Below are 15,716 nucleotides of genomic sequence, written 5' to 3' on the forward strand. Positions count from 1 at the left end.
TCTAATGGCTTGAGGCGGAGAGCGCCCGCGAGTAGCCGAACCACGGTGGTGCTGCGTCATCGCCGCCGCGCTCGCCTTGTGATAATGCTAAAGAGCACCTAGCGCTACCCTTTTGGTGCTAGACAACGCCAGTCTAGATGCACTAGGGAGCGAAACTAGCTCGCTAGGGAGGCCGCGCATGCGCACACCGTGCGTGCATTTATCCGCCGGTGCGCTCCGCCGGCGAGCGGCTGCATGCTCGGCGTTCCGAATTATTCTGGGAGCGCCTGTACATATTTATCGAACGAGACCACTCAACATCGGCGTGCGCACAGAGGGGGGAGGGCAAGCTTATGCCTTGGCTTTGCACTGCGTTCGGAGGAGGTACGGGAGAGGGGGATGGGGCGCAGCACTGAAACCAGAGCGAACAGCGATAAACTGCTATCAAAATCAGAAGTAACACCAGATAGTGTCCCTGCTCCGCGGTATATTTGACATTGTCTTCGGAATTAAATCATGAATTATAACAGAAACTTGGTTTACCGTTGGTATTATCCGCATAGTAATAGTTACTGGCACCATTTCTCTGCGTCTAAGAAAGGCGTGACCTTTAAAGAAGTATTGACACGATTTTTAAATATTTTCGGATCGTTGGTATAAATAAAAACAGTGGTGACAACAACTCTAAAGAGTATCGGGGTGACTGGAAACGCATTGAATAAACTTTTAAAAATACCACTACCTTAAAAAAAACACATCTGGTTTCGATATCAAGGGGGTGATATCACCGTGACGTGTTAACAGTGTGACGTCACGGGGAGGCAGCAACTCGAGACGCACAAGCCATCCCTCCCCGTGTGCTTCCAGGGCACTCATCGGGACGAGGGCAGAGAGAAAGAGCTAAGTCGTGCGACAAACACCTGTAAACGCGCTCATTCTTCGCAGATGCCATCAGATATTTGGCTGTAAATGGGGATGGAAGTTTACCCTGGAGAGAAAAGGAGGAGCAAGGAAAGGCAGCCAGGTGAGCCAGATGTCCGGTTTGCTACCCTGCACTGAGGGAAGGGATAAAGAGATAGAATAGAAGAGAGAATGACGCGCACACTTGGGGGAGCACATTAAAGGGGCCTTGCAACATCTTCCCTAGTAATCGTCTAATGGCTTCTCTAAAAGAGCTTATTGCCTGACGAATCGACTGCCGTAAAAATCTTGAGAATCCGTCAAGTTACCACGCTTTGTGAGTAGAAATGAATGACAGTTGATGTAGTGATGTATATACCCCCCTGCTGTAATGCCTGCAAAGGCGATGCAGGTACTGAATAAATAAATAAATAAAGTACGAGCGGAGTCACGGGATTTGACGCACGCTTCAAGCGCTTTCTCTCTCCTTTGTTCCAGCGAGCGCGCTGAAAGCTACGCAGGGAGGACGATGACGAGGGGGCAAGGAGGTGCGTCCCTTCGTCAGCGTGCGTCATGACCTCGAGCTCTTTCTTTTCATTTTTCTTATAACCCGGCGGCTTAGCGAGTGCGCGGGCACGTGGCGACATTCCGCGGCGGCCACGGTAACTATGGAGCTCGCCGTACTGAAATCGGCCAACGGCCGTGGTAGGGTGGGTAGACCCTAGCCGTGGATTTCGTATATGGCGTGGTAATTTCCTTATGTCATCGTTTGTAGAGAAAAGAGGGAGCGATTTCTAGCTAAATTTTGAGAATTCATTGTAAATTTCAGGCCGCGTGTTGCGCTATAATGTTTGGCTCGGGTGTTCCTCGACTGCCGATCGACAGCGTTCCCGATCATGCTATGAGGAATTGTTGGAGCGTCTCTTAAGTCTACAAGTGGTCGCAGGGACCTGTTGACTTTAGTACTTCAGTGACTCTTTCGTTGCCTTCTGCGCCTTTGAGGTAAATGTCCACGTTCCTAGAATATAGGCTGCAGAAAGTGTTCTTGAGCCCACTTATTAAATGCGAAGCATTTCTTAGCGAACCTCAGGCACTTTGGGCGTTTCTATCTACGTATCTATCTATCTATCTATCTATCTATCTATCTATCTAGCCGCCTACGTCTGGGCGCTCTCCTGGTCGTCTCCATAACTTGTAATATACCAAAATTGGCACAACAGGGGATCAGTGTATGACGAACACCATTCACTGGTCATGACATGAATAACACAAAATACCTGTCGCGTACGTCATGAAACCCTTTCTCTCAGTCACGTGTGGCACATACCCGCATACCAGAGTTCATGTTATACGGGTGTGTGCCACAGGTGATACAAAGTCTCAACCGACACAGTAACCGCGAACACACACATTGATACGCAAGGAAAGTGATAATATTAATAATTTTGGGGTTCTGCGTCCCAAAACTACGATATGATTATGAGAGACGCTGTAGCAAAGGGCTGCGGAAATTTTGACCATCTGGTATTCCTTAACGTGCACCGACATCGCACAGTACGCGGGCATCTAGCATTTGCCTCTATCGAAGTGCGACCGCCGCGGCCGGGATCGAACCCACGACCTTCGGGTCAGCAGCCGGGCACCGTAACCGCTACACCACCGCGGCGGACGCAAGCAAAGTGAGGAAGCTGAAGACATAACACCCCTGGATGACGCTCAACTACCATGCACTTTTCACGTGGTTTGCAACGTGGACCACGTTGATTACGCAAAAACCGGGGTCAGTGCTTCCTACAATAAATCTGCCGATAGAACCAGGCCTCTATCATTACCAGTGACTTCAACATTGATTTATCAAGGCCCAATAACGCCTGGTCTTTATACTACGTGAAAGACGGCTTGAATGTGGACAGGGCATCGAGAAACCTCGCTGCCACGTCCAGGACAGGAGGCATCATAGATCATTTCATCGTAAGAGTCACCCAGGAATTCCGCCAGCGGTGCTATACCTCGCACTTCACTACACTTAGACCAATCGTAGCCACGATCACAAACGGATCCGATTACATGTGCAATCCAGCTGCTGGTGCTCACTGATCACGCTGATGACCTCGTTCAAGAACTGTCAAGAACCCCATCTACACATACACACGGGTTCGTGAAACGTGCGCGCGTGTCCGTCGTAACGGACAACTATAAGCATAACAACTGTAACTGCGACTGTAACGTACGTGCAGTGCGCCTGCGCGTGCCACTTGGCTGTGGGTATACCTAGGGAAACTTTCCTGAATGAAGCTTAGTTGCGAGTAACGCCTGTCCTGTGCATCTCTGTTCCTTCTTTGTCCTGTTCGGATTCGCGCTATCCAGTATTGAAGATTATAAGCACTACATATCAGCTTACCGCGTCCGGTGTTGGTAACACCCATGTTGGCATCGTTATGCAACAGTAAACAACTGGTTATATAATACATATACTGTTCAACATATGAGTGTGCGTACACCACTTCCACATTTGTCTAGCCTCATTCCGTAACGTTTCGCTCAATGTGAAAAATTGCGCCATTCGCCATCGCGTGCATGCTTCGCATATTATCGATTCCCACGGTACGTGGGATCTGCCGAATTTTTTCAGAAGAATCTTTCAGAAGAAGGTGTCGCTGGGTGTCATAACAAGCGCAGTTGTGCAGGATGTGTTCGATTGTCTTTTTGGTCCCTTAGGAATCTCATGTAGAGGTGTACGCTATTCCACTGCGAATCGAACATTCCTTTGTGAATGCAACAACCATGCAAACGCGGCATATTATACCCTATGAACGGCAAGCTCGTGATTGCAGTCGTAGCTGCAACGAAGGATCAAATTCATGTAGGTGACACTTTTCGAACCTAGGAGACAAGAAGTCCGTTTAAAGGGACTGACCACCAATTTTTAGGGCACCTATTTTTTTTAGCGCTACGGGAAGCTAACTGGTCAGAGTGTGTGGCCATGAAATGGTAACGTGGAAAACGCCGTGAAACGTTTTTAATCAAAATTTTGCTATCTGCGGCGAATATGAATTCTCGTACGCACTTGACAACACATGCTGCAAGCAGTGAGCGCGCGAGCGGTTCGTGTTCGAGCGCGGCGGTTTACTGCGCATGCGTGCAGTCCGCGTGCGTGCGCCGCGGCTCGACATGGGCCACTGGCGACCGCGAGGGCAGCGCCGCTTCTCATCGTGCAACTCCTTTTATCTGGTAGGCAGCACAGAACAGAGCGGGGATAGATAATAATGTACATACTCTAACTTTGAGGGCCAATTATGACGCGTATGAGAGCATCCGACTATACGTGACTACGTCCAGCAAAGTGACCGACTTCATAAACCAGCATCAAGGCTCTGCCACAAGGCTGCACGACATACCGGTTTTTGTTACTTTTAAGCACGATTTAAAAATATAAATTTTACTCACAACGCGATAAGGATGCTCGAATCTGTCGCTATATTTCACGGTCTTTTCACTTCATCTACAGAGATCCTACGATATGATTATGAGAGACGCCGTAGTGAAGGGCTCCGGAAATTTAGACCACCTGGGGTTCTTTAACGTGCACCTAAATCTAAGTACACGGGCCTCAAACATTTTCGCCTCCATCGAAAATGCAGCCGCCGCGGCCGGGATTCGATCACGCGACCTTCGGGTCAGCAGTCGAGCGCCATAACCACTAGACCACCGTGGCCGGGCTCAAAGGGAAACGAACAAACAGCATTTTATTACGTCTTTTGATGAACGGAAGGTTCTTTTTTATTGCTGCTAGTTTGATTACTAGTGATTTATTGTAGGCAGACTCTCTCGCATTACTGGCAATTCAAACAAAACCACCTCTGTGACAGCATCGAACCCATTCATCTGTCAATTCCAGAGATACGCAAAAAGTGTGACCAACCTGGTTGGGCACTATTCCAATAAGCCCAGTCGCACTTATTTGAAGAATTTTGAGATTACGTCAAAGTATTTACGGACGCATCTGTACGCAGCGACGGCCTAGGTGCTTCTGCAGCTTTCTTTTGTCCTTCGACAGACATCAGAGAGTGTTTTAAATACCTCACCCATCATCATCAGTGACTGCGGAACTAGCAGCGATTGATGTCGCCCTTAAGTACGTACAAGAAGGATTAGCTACATCGAAAGTCGTCATCCTTACAGACTTTCGTGGTGCCCTTAGCAGACTCACTGGAAGAGAGGCCGACAGCCCTCTTCTACACAATATATATCATAGAATCCGCCAACAAAATTCTCTCACGTGCACGGGGTGTCCCTAGCTGCCCAGTGGATACCTTCGCACGCGGCCTTGCTCGAAATGAAGAGGCTGATAGCCTCGCTTCATCTTGTAATCATGATGACTGTGACTGCCCGGAAATTTCGTCAATGATGGACAACGCTCGTCTGCTTATACGCCGCCACCTCCTAAAGCAACACCCAGACCAGCGTGTCGCGAACGGATCGTTCCCTCCCCGTGTTCGTGGCCGTGGCTTGCCTCGTCGTTCCAGAACGCTGCTATATAAACTAAGTCGGCTCAGTATTGGTGCGCGAACGCTTATTCCGTCAAGGACGTGTGAACAGTCTATTGTGTGCAGCTTGTGGCTCCTGTGAAACACTTGAGCATCTTATAATACACTGTCCCGCGTTTGCTACGCAGCGCGCTTTGCTGATTAAGGAATATAAATTCCTCGGATTTAAGTGTGCGACAATGGACGATTACCTCTTTCCGAAAGGTTGTGTATCTCGACGCGACCAGGCCCATCGAGCTCTGCTGACCTTTATGGACCAAACAGATCTGGCCACCCGTGTATAAGCGTTCCTTTGTGTGTGTGTGTGTGTGTGTGTGTGTGTGTGTGTGTGTGTGTGTGTGTGTGTGTGTGTGTTTGTGTGTGTGTGTGTGTGTGTTTGTTTACCTACTTTCATCCAAGTCTTCGTCAATTCTTTTTTACTTTCCTATCTTCTTTCATGTTTCCCTCCTCCTAACTTCCTTTCCTCTGTGTCCTCCCTCCTCCCGAAAGAGCAGGCAGGCGTTGTCCCCTTCTAGCTGGCAGAGGCGTTGTGCCCCTCTAGCTGGCAGAGAGCAAGCTGGCAGTTGCCAGCTTGCTCTCTCCTTCTTTTCTCTGTGTCCTTGTGTATCTATGTATGCAAATCAAATAATAATAATAACACGTCACCGGGATCACTTCGAAAATGTCCCACTCGTGGCGCTCATCATGTGATACATTTAGCTGAATTTCTTGGTAAGTAGGGCACTGCTGTTGATAATATTGCCGTTTTAGAAGTTGTCATACATTGAGCTTTCACTCTGAAATAAATTGTTATTTGCTTTTAGTGTCCCTTTAAGCATTTAAAATAGTGGTATCTTACTGAGTGGCGTTCAATGCTAGGTCTCGGTCACCGTGATAAGTGATATCCGTTTAACAGAACGTCTCTTAAGTTTTTAGTATGTTGCCACGCCCGCTCCTTCTTTTATTTTGATGTGTTCGAGTTTGACCAGCAAGGACGGTTATCAACGCTCGAAGCTGGCCGCGAAGCAGTGTTCGAGAAGCTTCGCGATTTTAGTAGATGGTTTCGTTAAGATTGCGCGCCGCACGCGAATGTTCCAGCTTTGTCGAGAGATAACGCCGCCACCAGCGATATTGCTGGAAAGTTCCAAAGCGCCTGTATAAAAGCCGACGCGCTTGACCGCTTGTCAGTTGATCGACGGACGACGCCCTGTTCGCCACTATCATTGTACAGCGTGCATTGCTGTAGTTCTAGTTCTCAGTTTCTCGGCCACAAGTTCGGCCTAATAAAGACTTTCATCTCGACGTGCTGACTGCTGCCTTCGTCGACGTCACGACCACGTGACAATATTATGAGCTTTTTTTTAATGGAACTACCTATTCACTGATGAATATTCTTTCATTTTTGTTTTTCACATTTAGGCGTCATCGAACCTGCGGTGAACACAAGTGAGCCTCCCTGAAGACGTGCGCCCTAAACTGCAAATTCTGTGCAAAGGCGTCACCGGCAGGGCGAAAGGACACATCGAATGTTCCCGTTCCTCGGTTCCGGACACTTTCGTAAAATCATACCCACAACTCTCTGCAAGCTCACCTCTACGCGTTGATTTCCGGTGTTCTATGAGCCTCGCTTCTCCCGCAGCCTAATTAGCACGCAAAACAGCACAATTATAACTATGCCAAGGGAAACGAAACGAGCGAAATATTGTGACCTGTGCATGGACGATGTGAACACTGATTACGTTGACACTCAAGATAGTGATGTTCACGAGCTTTACAGGAAAGGGCTGGAAGTGTACCGAGACCTAGACGACAATAAATCAGAACGCCGCGTTGTCGAGACCAGCGCGGTCAAACTTGTATTCGAAAAGATTTCAGAGAAGGAAGCGGCCGTTTTTCGCCGATTGTTGAGATCAGGACGACCGGTGGAAGAGCTTTGCCTGCACAATATTTATCTGGGGGCGTTCCTTTCGACAACCTCGAGCAATGTCCTTCGCTGATTAGTATGTATATCCGTGTTGACCTTCAAGGCAAGGAGTTGGGACAAGTTTTTCAGGAGTATTTACAAGCCTGCACTCATTGGAGCTGAGCTGCGTCAACACAGGGAGTGGATTCGCGTATCAGATTGCAAGCTACATGCGACAGAACAAGACGTTGAGGGAACTGTGCCTTCGCAACTCCTGTGGCGGTGACGAAGGTGCCGCTGTTCTCATCGAAGCCCTCGTGGAAAACGATACCCTGAAGATATTCGCATTAAACGACATCAACTCGTCTGGCGACACCTTAGTCTGCTTTGCAAAGATGCTTTCAATCAACCGGACGCTGGAGATGGTGCACCTGAATGAGGTGTGTTGCGGGGAAGTCGTCAAAGTGTAGTCGCTGTTGGCACAGGAACGCTATGCCGGCGTCTTCCCAGAGGCTTCAGGTCGTGTGGCCCGACGAGCTTCTATCGGTGCTCACCGTACTCCATCCGCAGAGAAGCATGCGCCCCCACGTTGTCCCTGCGGGTCACTTCCTCGATCGACGAAGGAGTTCTTCGGGAGTTTTTTGAGGCCGTGGCCGAAAATAAGACACTTCCTTTCCTCGACTATATATACTTCGATTGCGACGTATTCGACGCTCTCGCGAAAGGAATAGCTTCCGCAGTGAGGAGTACCAGGACTCTGCGGGAAATCTATAGCACGCCGGTGCAGCGTGGTAGTGAGTACCAACTGATAACTGTACTCAATACCCTGAAAGAGAACTGCTCCATTACGCACTTCAGAATCACTTCACTACGCACTTCGAAACAGTGACGCCCGAAGTAGCGACATCCCTTGCAGAGTTGCTCGCCGCGAACAAGGCGCTGAGGGACATTCATTTGTGCGAGGAAACGGATATCTCGCCCACAGCAAGGGAAACCATCGTACAGGCCTTGTGGGCTAACTACACCCTGACTGAACTCACGGTTTGCGCGAAGTTTGATGAAAACGACACAACACGCGACATTGAAGCACTTTTGAACAGGAACTTCAGGATCCTCGTATGCTCGTATGCTCTGAAGAAAGTGCACTCAAGCGCTGGCTTTGTAGAGATGTTGAAGTTCATAACACAAAAAAACAACAGAGGCGACGCTAGAAGACATACGGGCAGTTTTAGCTCGTATGACTGTCTGATTTCGGCGTTTCAAAACAAGACTTATTTCAATTTTTAATTAGATCACATTATTGTCCTCTCTCAATATTTTGTTGTGTGTATTGAAGTATTATTGCTGTGTCCCTACTGCAAATAGGACGCATGAAAGTACAGGAGCGTACTGTGAATAATATCTCAGCCAATGGGGTCGTAACTTTATTAGATACTGTATTTTGTGTAGTGCTAGAACATAGTGTCGACGTACCTTGACTGTATTGGTGATTGCGTTTATGTATTTTTTTCAGGAAAGCGTTCTTTTACACACTTAGTAATGACGGTCACTTTACCTTCCAAATGCCCTCGATCATTTTTCAGTGATACGCATACGTCTGTTTATCTATTGATGGATAAAGGCCCTCCTTTGGAGGATATATTACTTAGGAGCAGTGTTGTAGGCGTTACCGAGAAAAAGTAACTAAATACATTACCCGTTACGCAAACAAGAAAGGAACGCGTTACCGCCCTACGTTACCTCTTAAAAAAGGTATCGCGTTACCGTTTCAGTCACCTTAGACAACCAACGGACGTTACGTCTGCCGTTATTCTATGGTCAGAAATTTTATTCACCGCATTTTCACTGTAGGAACCCCAAATAACAGTTTTACAAAGCAGATATTTATAATTCACAGAAAACTTCTGTCACAAACTACAGTTTTTGCGCGAAGTACGGGTTTAACTAGAATAGGTTGCACAAATACGTACCATGGCAGCAGTATATAGCGTAGGCAGGATTTTTTTAGGGGGGGGGGGGGGGGGGGGGTCGGTAAGCCATACTATATGTATGGTTGGGCATGTGCGTTTGTATGTGGGCCTGCATATACACATGGAAAATTGAAGGATTTCGGGGGAGCGGGGAGGAAGTTGAACCTCCAACCTCCTCCCCCTCTGGCTACGCCAGTGCTTGGCAATAGTGGAGTGACGTAAAGTCGCCTGCACAGCATTTACATGTGATGGCTGCTAACACTTTGGAACACGGTAAATCCATTTCCTCAGTGTGACGTTAAACACAAAATTATATTTTATCATCAACACTCTCCTTGAAAAAACACCGCAACTCTCAACAAATTTACAGTAATTCTGAAGGTGCGCTTCTACTGACAAAACAGATGATCAAATAGCCAAAGAAATTCTTAAACGGCTTAGTTGCGGAGAAAAAAGATTTGCTCACATATGCGTTTTTGCCCTTTAAAAATATGTATACTTGCCTGAAAAATTGCGAGCGTTTATCTTTATGTGAATGTTTTGAAGGTCAGCCTAGTACGTTGAAAAATTGAGTAACTATCGAAACGTGTACCCGCAGTTGCCAACACAATGAAGCAAATTTCATTTTGAAAACAAAGTTGATAACCATCGCTAGAATACTACAAAAAGAATTTTCTAATAACTACAGCTTCTTGAAGAAATAAAGCAACAACTGCATTTCAAAGCTGCCATCGGACAGATTGCCTCTCTTCTTAATGAATACGTCCGCACCTACACTAAATAGGCACTCGAGGGACGCATTGGATGGTACTCTTAACGCCTGATGAGTGAAAATAGCGCGATAAAATGTATAGGACGAGACGAAGAAGGCCACAGCACAAGCGCATCTGCTTCTTCGTCTCGTCCTACGTTTTCTTTCGCGTTATTTTCATTCATCATGAATTACCAGCTTGCCCAACAGCCTATTCTTAACGCCTGGCGAGCCGGCACGAGTACGCCGCTGCGACAATAGAACGTCGGGGCGAGCTCTGCAATAGTGGCGCCTATGAGACGAAGGAATTTTGTGTAAAACTTCCGGGTTAATTGAAAAAAAAAACAGTAACGAGTGACGTGACACTTCCGGCTACCGAAAAATGTTAACGTAAGTACGTTATCCGTTACAGTTTCTAAATAGTGTTGAGGCGTTTATTGACGGTGGCATTTACAGCGACGATGCACAACGACGGAGCACAGACTCGGAGACTCGCACGAGGGGCGTGCTCTTCGAGAAGAGGCGAAGAGGGCGACCCACTAGAAGGCGCTCGAGAGGACGACCCATTAGAGAGTTCCAATGCTTCTCTACAATTACCCCAGGTACGAAAAGGGAGCCGCCTGGCGACCTAACAGCTGGTCACTATGAGCGGGTCATAGTAAGGCTTGAGGCGCTCCACGTTGACAATGTCGCGCCCTCGACGGCGCATGTCCGAAGATGGTTCAATGGGTTCAGTCAGGTAGTTGACCGGGGATGTGCGTTCAACGACACGGTAGGGGCCTTCGTATTTGGGCAGTAGTTTGGAAGAGAGGCCAGTTTCAGTGGTAGGGAGCGAGAGCCACAGAGCGCTCCAGGGAGGAACGTGGGTGTAGAAGTGTTGGTGGCACCGCGAATGCTCTTCTGCCGCTCTTGGTCCTGCGTAGTAAAGGTCCTGAGCAAGTCTGGCTGTGGCAGGAATAGGCGCACACTCAGATCGATCCGGACTGTATGGAAGGATTGTGTGCGACGGGTGCCTGCCGTACAATAAGAAAAATGGTGAGAAACCAGTCTTGCTTTGAGGGGCGGTATTGTAGGCGTAGGTGACGCCGCCGATCACACAATTGGGATTCGATTCTGCCTTTGCAGAATGGCATCCCAATTGGTGTGATCGGCGGCGACGTACATTGACAGCATGTCGCCGAGCGTGCGGTTAAAGCGTTCGGTTAGGCCATTCGTCTGCGGGTGGTAAGCAGTAGTTTTGAGGTGAACAGCATGGCACTCTTTCAGAATGGCTTCCACGACTTCCGATAAGAAGACACGGCCTCGATCGCTGAGAAGCTCTTGGGGTGGACCGTGACGCAGTATGAATCGGTGTAGTAGGAAGGAGGCAACATCGCGCGCTGTAGCCGCTGGGAGGGCGGCAGTTTCGGCGTATCGCGTAAGGTGGTCTACAGCGACGATGGCCCAGCGGTTACCAGCCGACGTCAGAGGAAGTGGCCCATACAAATCGATGCCAACGCGCCCAAACGGCTGGTCAGGGCAAGGTAAAGGTTGTAGACGTGCTGGTGACTGGTGCGTTGAAGTTTTGCGGCGCTGACAATCGATGCAGGAGCAAACGAACTTCTGCACGTATAGCGGTATACAATAGTAATGAGTACGTTACTAAGTTACTGAATAAAGTAACGCGTTACCGCCAACACTGGCCTCGTTACTGTTTAGCCCCAAGTTAATGTGAAGGATTTTCAAGCACGTGTAACAATGACGAATACACTTTCCTTCCATTCACCGTTCTATCTATCGCGAGCGCTAACACACGACTCTTAAAGCTTTGGGAAAAACATATTTACTAGGCCTGAGTTGTAGAGGCGATTTTACGTAAGACATATGAGCTGCGCCACCTTGGGCTATTCAACGAATATTTTCTTATTTGTGTATATCACCACTTGAATCGATAAGGTCAGGAAACGTCGAATATGCGCCAAACCAAGGGTTTTCATGTGTCCACTGTAGTCCTGCTCGTTTTGTTGTTAAAGATGCAAAGCGGTAAGGTTAACGGCTCGATATGGCAGCATCGAAAGCCATCCGTAAATAAGTCTTTAGAGGCCTTAGGAGCGCAAGTAGCGTTGTGCGGTTATTATCCCGTGCTGTTCAAGCATGTAGTCACTCCATAGGCAATTATTGGAAAGGTGCGTCAATTATCTACGCCGCGGTTAATTGTACAATTCTGAGATTACCGATCGCAAAAAAAAATTAATTCCCGAAACTTTGTGGGCGGCACAGTCGAAGCGCCGAGGGCCGCAAGCGCTCGAGTGGCTGTGGCAGAATGTTACAAGATGTACTAACAAAAAAGAAATTAGGAGCCCCTCTACTGCCGGAAGAATGGGGCCAACTAATCTTGGCGTATGCGCGCCTGACATGCTACTCCTTTCTCTCTCATTGCGCAATGCTGTCTCCTAACTTTTTCCTTTCGCCATGCCTGACCTCCAACCACGTGCTTACCAGCGCAACAATTCAGTTGTTATATAGGCAACAACGACGCCCTCGCGTTCATATCGAGGCAACAATGAAATGTAGCAACGTGAAATCATAGGTGCCCTCGATCAGAGCAGGCTTCCATATCAGAAACGGCTTATCGCCGACAGCGGCCACGGTGGGGAGAGCACCAAACATTGCAAAACGGCGCATAGAAACGCGCGTCTGACCGGCGTACCTTGGAAGTCCGCATTTCTGTACGCTGGTATTCCCGTACGACGCCGCCACTGAAATCTGTGATCTACAAAAGCCTCGATTAAGAATGCCACGCAGGTTAACCACATTACAATTTAGGTGGGCGTACAGGCGACGTCAAAAGTTTAGAGACCAATAGCTGTGACTGAGTTAAACAACTTTATTAGGTCTACGGAAAACTGAATTCCTCGGCAATTTGTGACTACTTACATTCGTTCGAACAACACAGTAGACGTAGTTAGTGCGTTTTAGAACAGGCCGTAAATCTAAATTCGAGGCTGCCTGCCGAAGCTGCGGCAATATTCAGCTTTTTCTTGTGTGGTCTCTAAACTTTTGACACTGACGGCATACGTCACGTACGTCCATGGCCGATGTGTTCAGCGAGTGGGACTAAACAGCAGGCTCATTTTCATTGCCCGACTGTGGCTCCATGATAAAAGGCGTCGTCACCTTCAGTGCGCTGTACCAAAATCTGTAACTCGTAACAAGCTTCGCTTGAATAATATAAAGCTTTTAAATGCGAAGCATTTCTTAGCGAACTTCTATCTATCTATCTATCTATCTATCTATCTATCTATCTATCTATCTATCTATCTATCTATCTATCTATCTATCTATCTATCTATCTATCTATCTATCTATCTATCTATCTATCTATCTATCTATCTATCTATCTATCTATCTATCTATCTATCTATCTATCTATCTATCTATCTATCTATCTATCTATCTATCTATCTATCTATCTATCTATCTATCTATCTATCTATCTATCTATCTATCTATCTATCTATCTATCTATCTATCTATCTATCTACGACATCGTCCTCTCTTGACCTCTTCGTTAAAGGGACGGATACCAAAATAGGTATGGCACAACATGACTGTATGATGAACATAAGCGATGGGTCATAACATCGAAATCATAACATGCATTTAATGATCCGCATGATTTACATGCCACAATCTTGGGGCTCCTGCGGCCGTATCGTTAACATGATATATCCCAAAATTGGTATGGCGTTAGAAGATTGTATGAAAAACATAAGTGACAAGTCGTATCATGCAAAAAATGACACGCATGTGATGTACAGCATGATGACATATGGTCTCGGGGCGCTCGCGGCCATTTAATTGTATGGATATATAACAAAAATTGGTACGACGAAGCATTTCTGTATGGTGAACATAAATTACATGTGGTAACATGAAAACCATGACATGCATGACATGTAGGCTATGACATACATACCCCGCTCATGGTGCGCTTGCGGCCGTTTCGCTATCTTGACATGTACCAAATATCGTTTTCGATGAGGTGACTGTATGAAGAACATAAATCACAGGTGGTAACGTGAAAATCATGCCATTCATGTCGCGTAGGGCATGATTTAGATGCCAAGCTCATGGGCTGCTCACGGTCGCTTCGCTAGCTTTATATACACCAAAATTGGTATTGCATGCTGTGAATGTACGACGGACATAAATGACAGGTGGTAACATATGACAACCATGACATGCATGTGGTGTAGGGCATGATTCACATGCCACGCTCATGGGCTGCTCGCGGCCGTTTTGGTAGCTTGACATTCACCAACATTGGTATAGCGCGACGCGATCGTATGACGAGCACAAATTACAGGTGGTAAGATGACAATCATGACACGTCTTTCATGTACAGCATGATTTACATTCCACGCTCATGGTCTGCTCGCGACCGTTTCGCTTGCTTGACATACACGAACATTGTTATTGCGTAAAGCGACGGTAGAATGTATAGAAATGGCAGGTGGTAACATGACAATCATGACACGCATGTCATGTACGGCATTATTCACATGACACTGTCTGTGGTGCGCTTCCGGCCGTTTTGTTAACTGGATACACAACAAAGGTGCTATGGCATGACATCAGTGCTCGACGAACATAAACGACTGGTTATGCATTGCATATACCAGAATATGCGTTTAATTATATTAAAGGCTCTACATGCATGAATGCATGACAAACGTGCTCTATACCGTGAACTAGATGGGACATGAATGCCTTCATTTGCCTCAAAGAAAAACTCGGCGATGTATAGCTCTTTGCTTGCTGCTTCGCATTACATCGATTCCCACGAGCACCTGGAGTAGCATGTCAGGCGAATAGCCAGGCAAACATCTGCAGCTTTACATTAAAACATTTCTCTCTCTCTCTCTCTCTCGATTCCCACGGTGAGTGGGATCTGCCGAATTTTTTTTCTACGTAGAAACTGTCGCAGACAAAGAGCAACTGAACTCCTAAACGGGTGGAGTAAAGTTTTACGGTCGCGCTTCGTGAGCGTTGCTGTGGTAACTGAAACGTCATCAAGTATGTCAGATGCGAGGTGCTCGTGCCATGTAAACATAGCAGTGGAAGATGAAGAAGCGATCGAGAGGTTCAAAATTCACAGAACATGAATGAATTGGGATTGCTATAAGTGTTCTGGATACGTGTTGTGCAAATATTCTACTAATTTTCCTTATTTTCTCATACGACTAATGGGCATTGAATGTAGCACGCGATCATGCATATTTTCATGCACAGCTGCGGAAATGGTGGCCGAGTCTATAGGTATTGAATCACCATACATACATTGCGCATTTCCTCGTGACTGTGCCTAGAAAAACCATTGTTGCATCGCGCGCCGTTTAAAAAGGTTGTTTCAAACAGCAGTGATCAAACTACACATATACTAAAAAAAATTATCGTGGTCTGCTCATTCAACCAAACAAAGGATTTTACCGCGTTCTTACAAAGATCAGTTCGCAATGCCTCTATATCTGTCAACGTATCACTGAAATGTATAGGACATATCACTGAAATGAAAGGGGTCAAGGTTAGTCGAGCCCTTATTCTGAATGAAACACTCGAAAGACATGATCAAAGAAGGCGACCGTACATATATTGTTATGCCAGGTCTCCCAACCCAAACTTCCTTGCTTCGACAAGGAATTCAA

General features: G+C 47.0%; 1 protein-coding gene across 1 annotated transcript in view; it reads left to right on the forward strand.

The window, feature by feature from the left end:
- Positions 1 to 7,412: 7,412 nt before the first annotated feature.
- LOC125760194 (uncharacterized) overlaps positions 7,413 to 15,716 on the forward strand; it is a 467,385-nt gene continuing 459,081 nt past the window's right edge. Inside the window, exon 1 of the mRNA XM_049419969.1 lies at positions 7,413 to 7,599. Within this exon, the coding sequence (XP_049275926.1) occupies positions 7,539 to 7,599 (61 nt within the window). The 5' untranslated portion in view covers positions 7,413 to 7,538. The remainder of the gene's footprint in view (positions 7,600 to 15,716) is intronic.

Source organism: Rhipicephalus sanguineus, chromosome 10 (genome assembly GCF_013339695.2).
Source record: "Rhipicephalus sanguineus isolate Rsan-2018 chromosome 10, BIME_Rsan_1.4, whole genome shotgun sequence".
NCBI classification, from domain to species: Eukaryota; Metazoa; Arthropoda; class Arachnida; order Ixodida; family Ixodidae; genus Rhipicephalus; species Rhipicephalus sanguineus.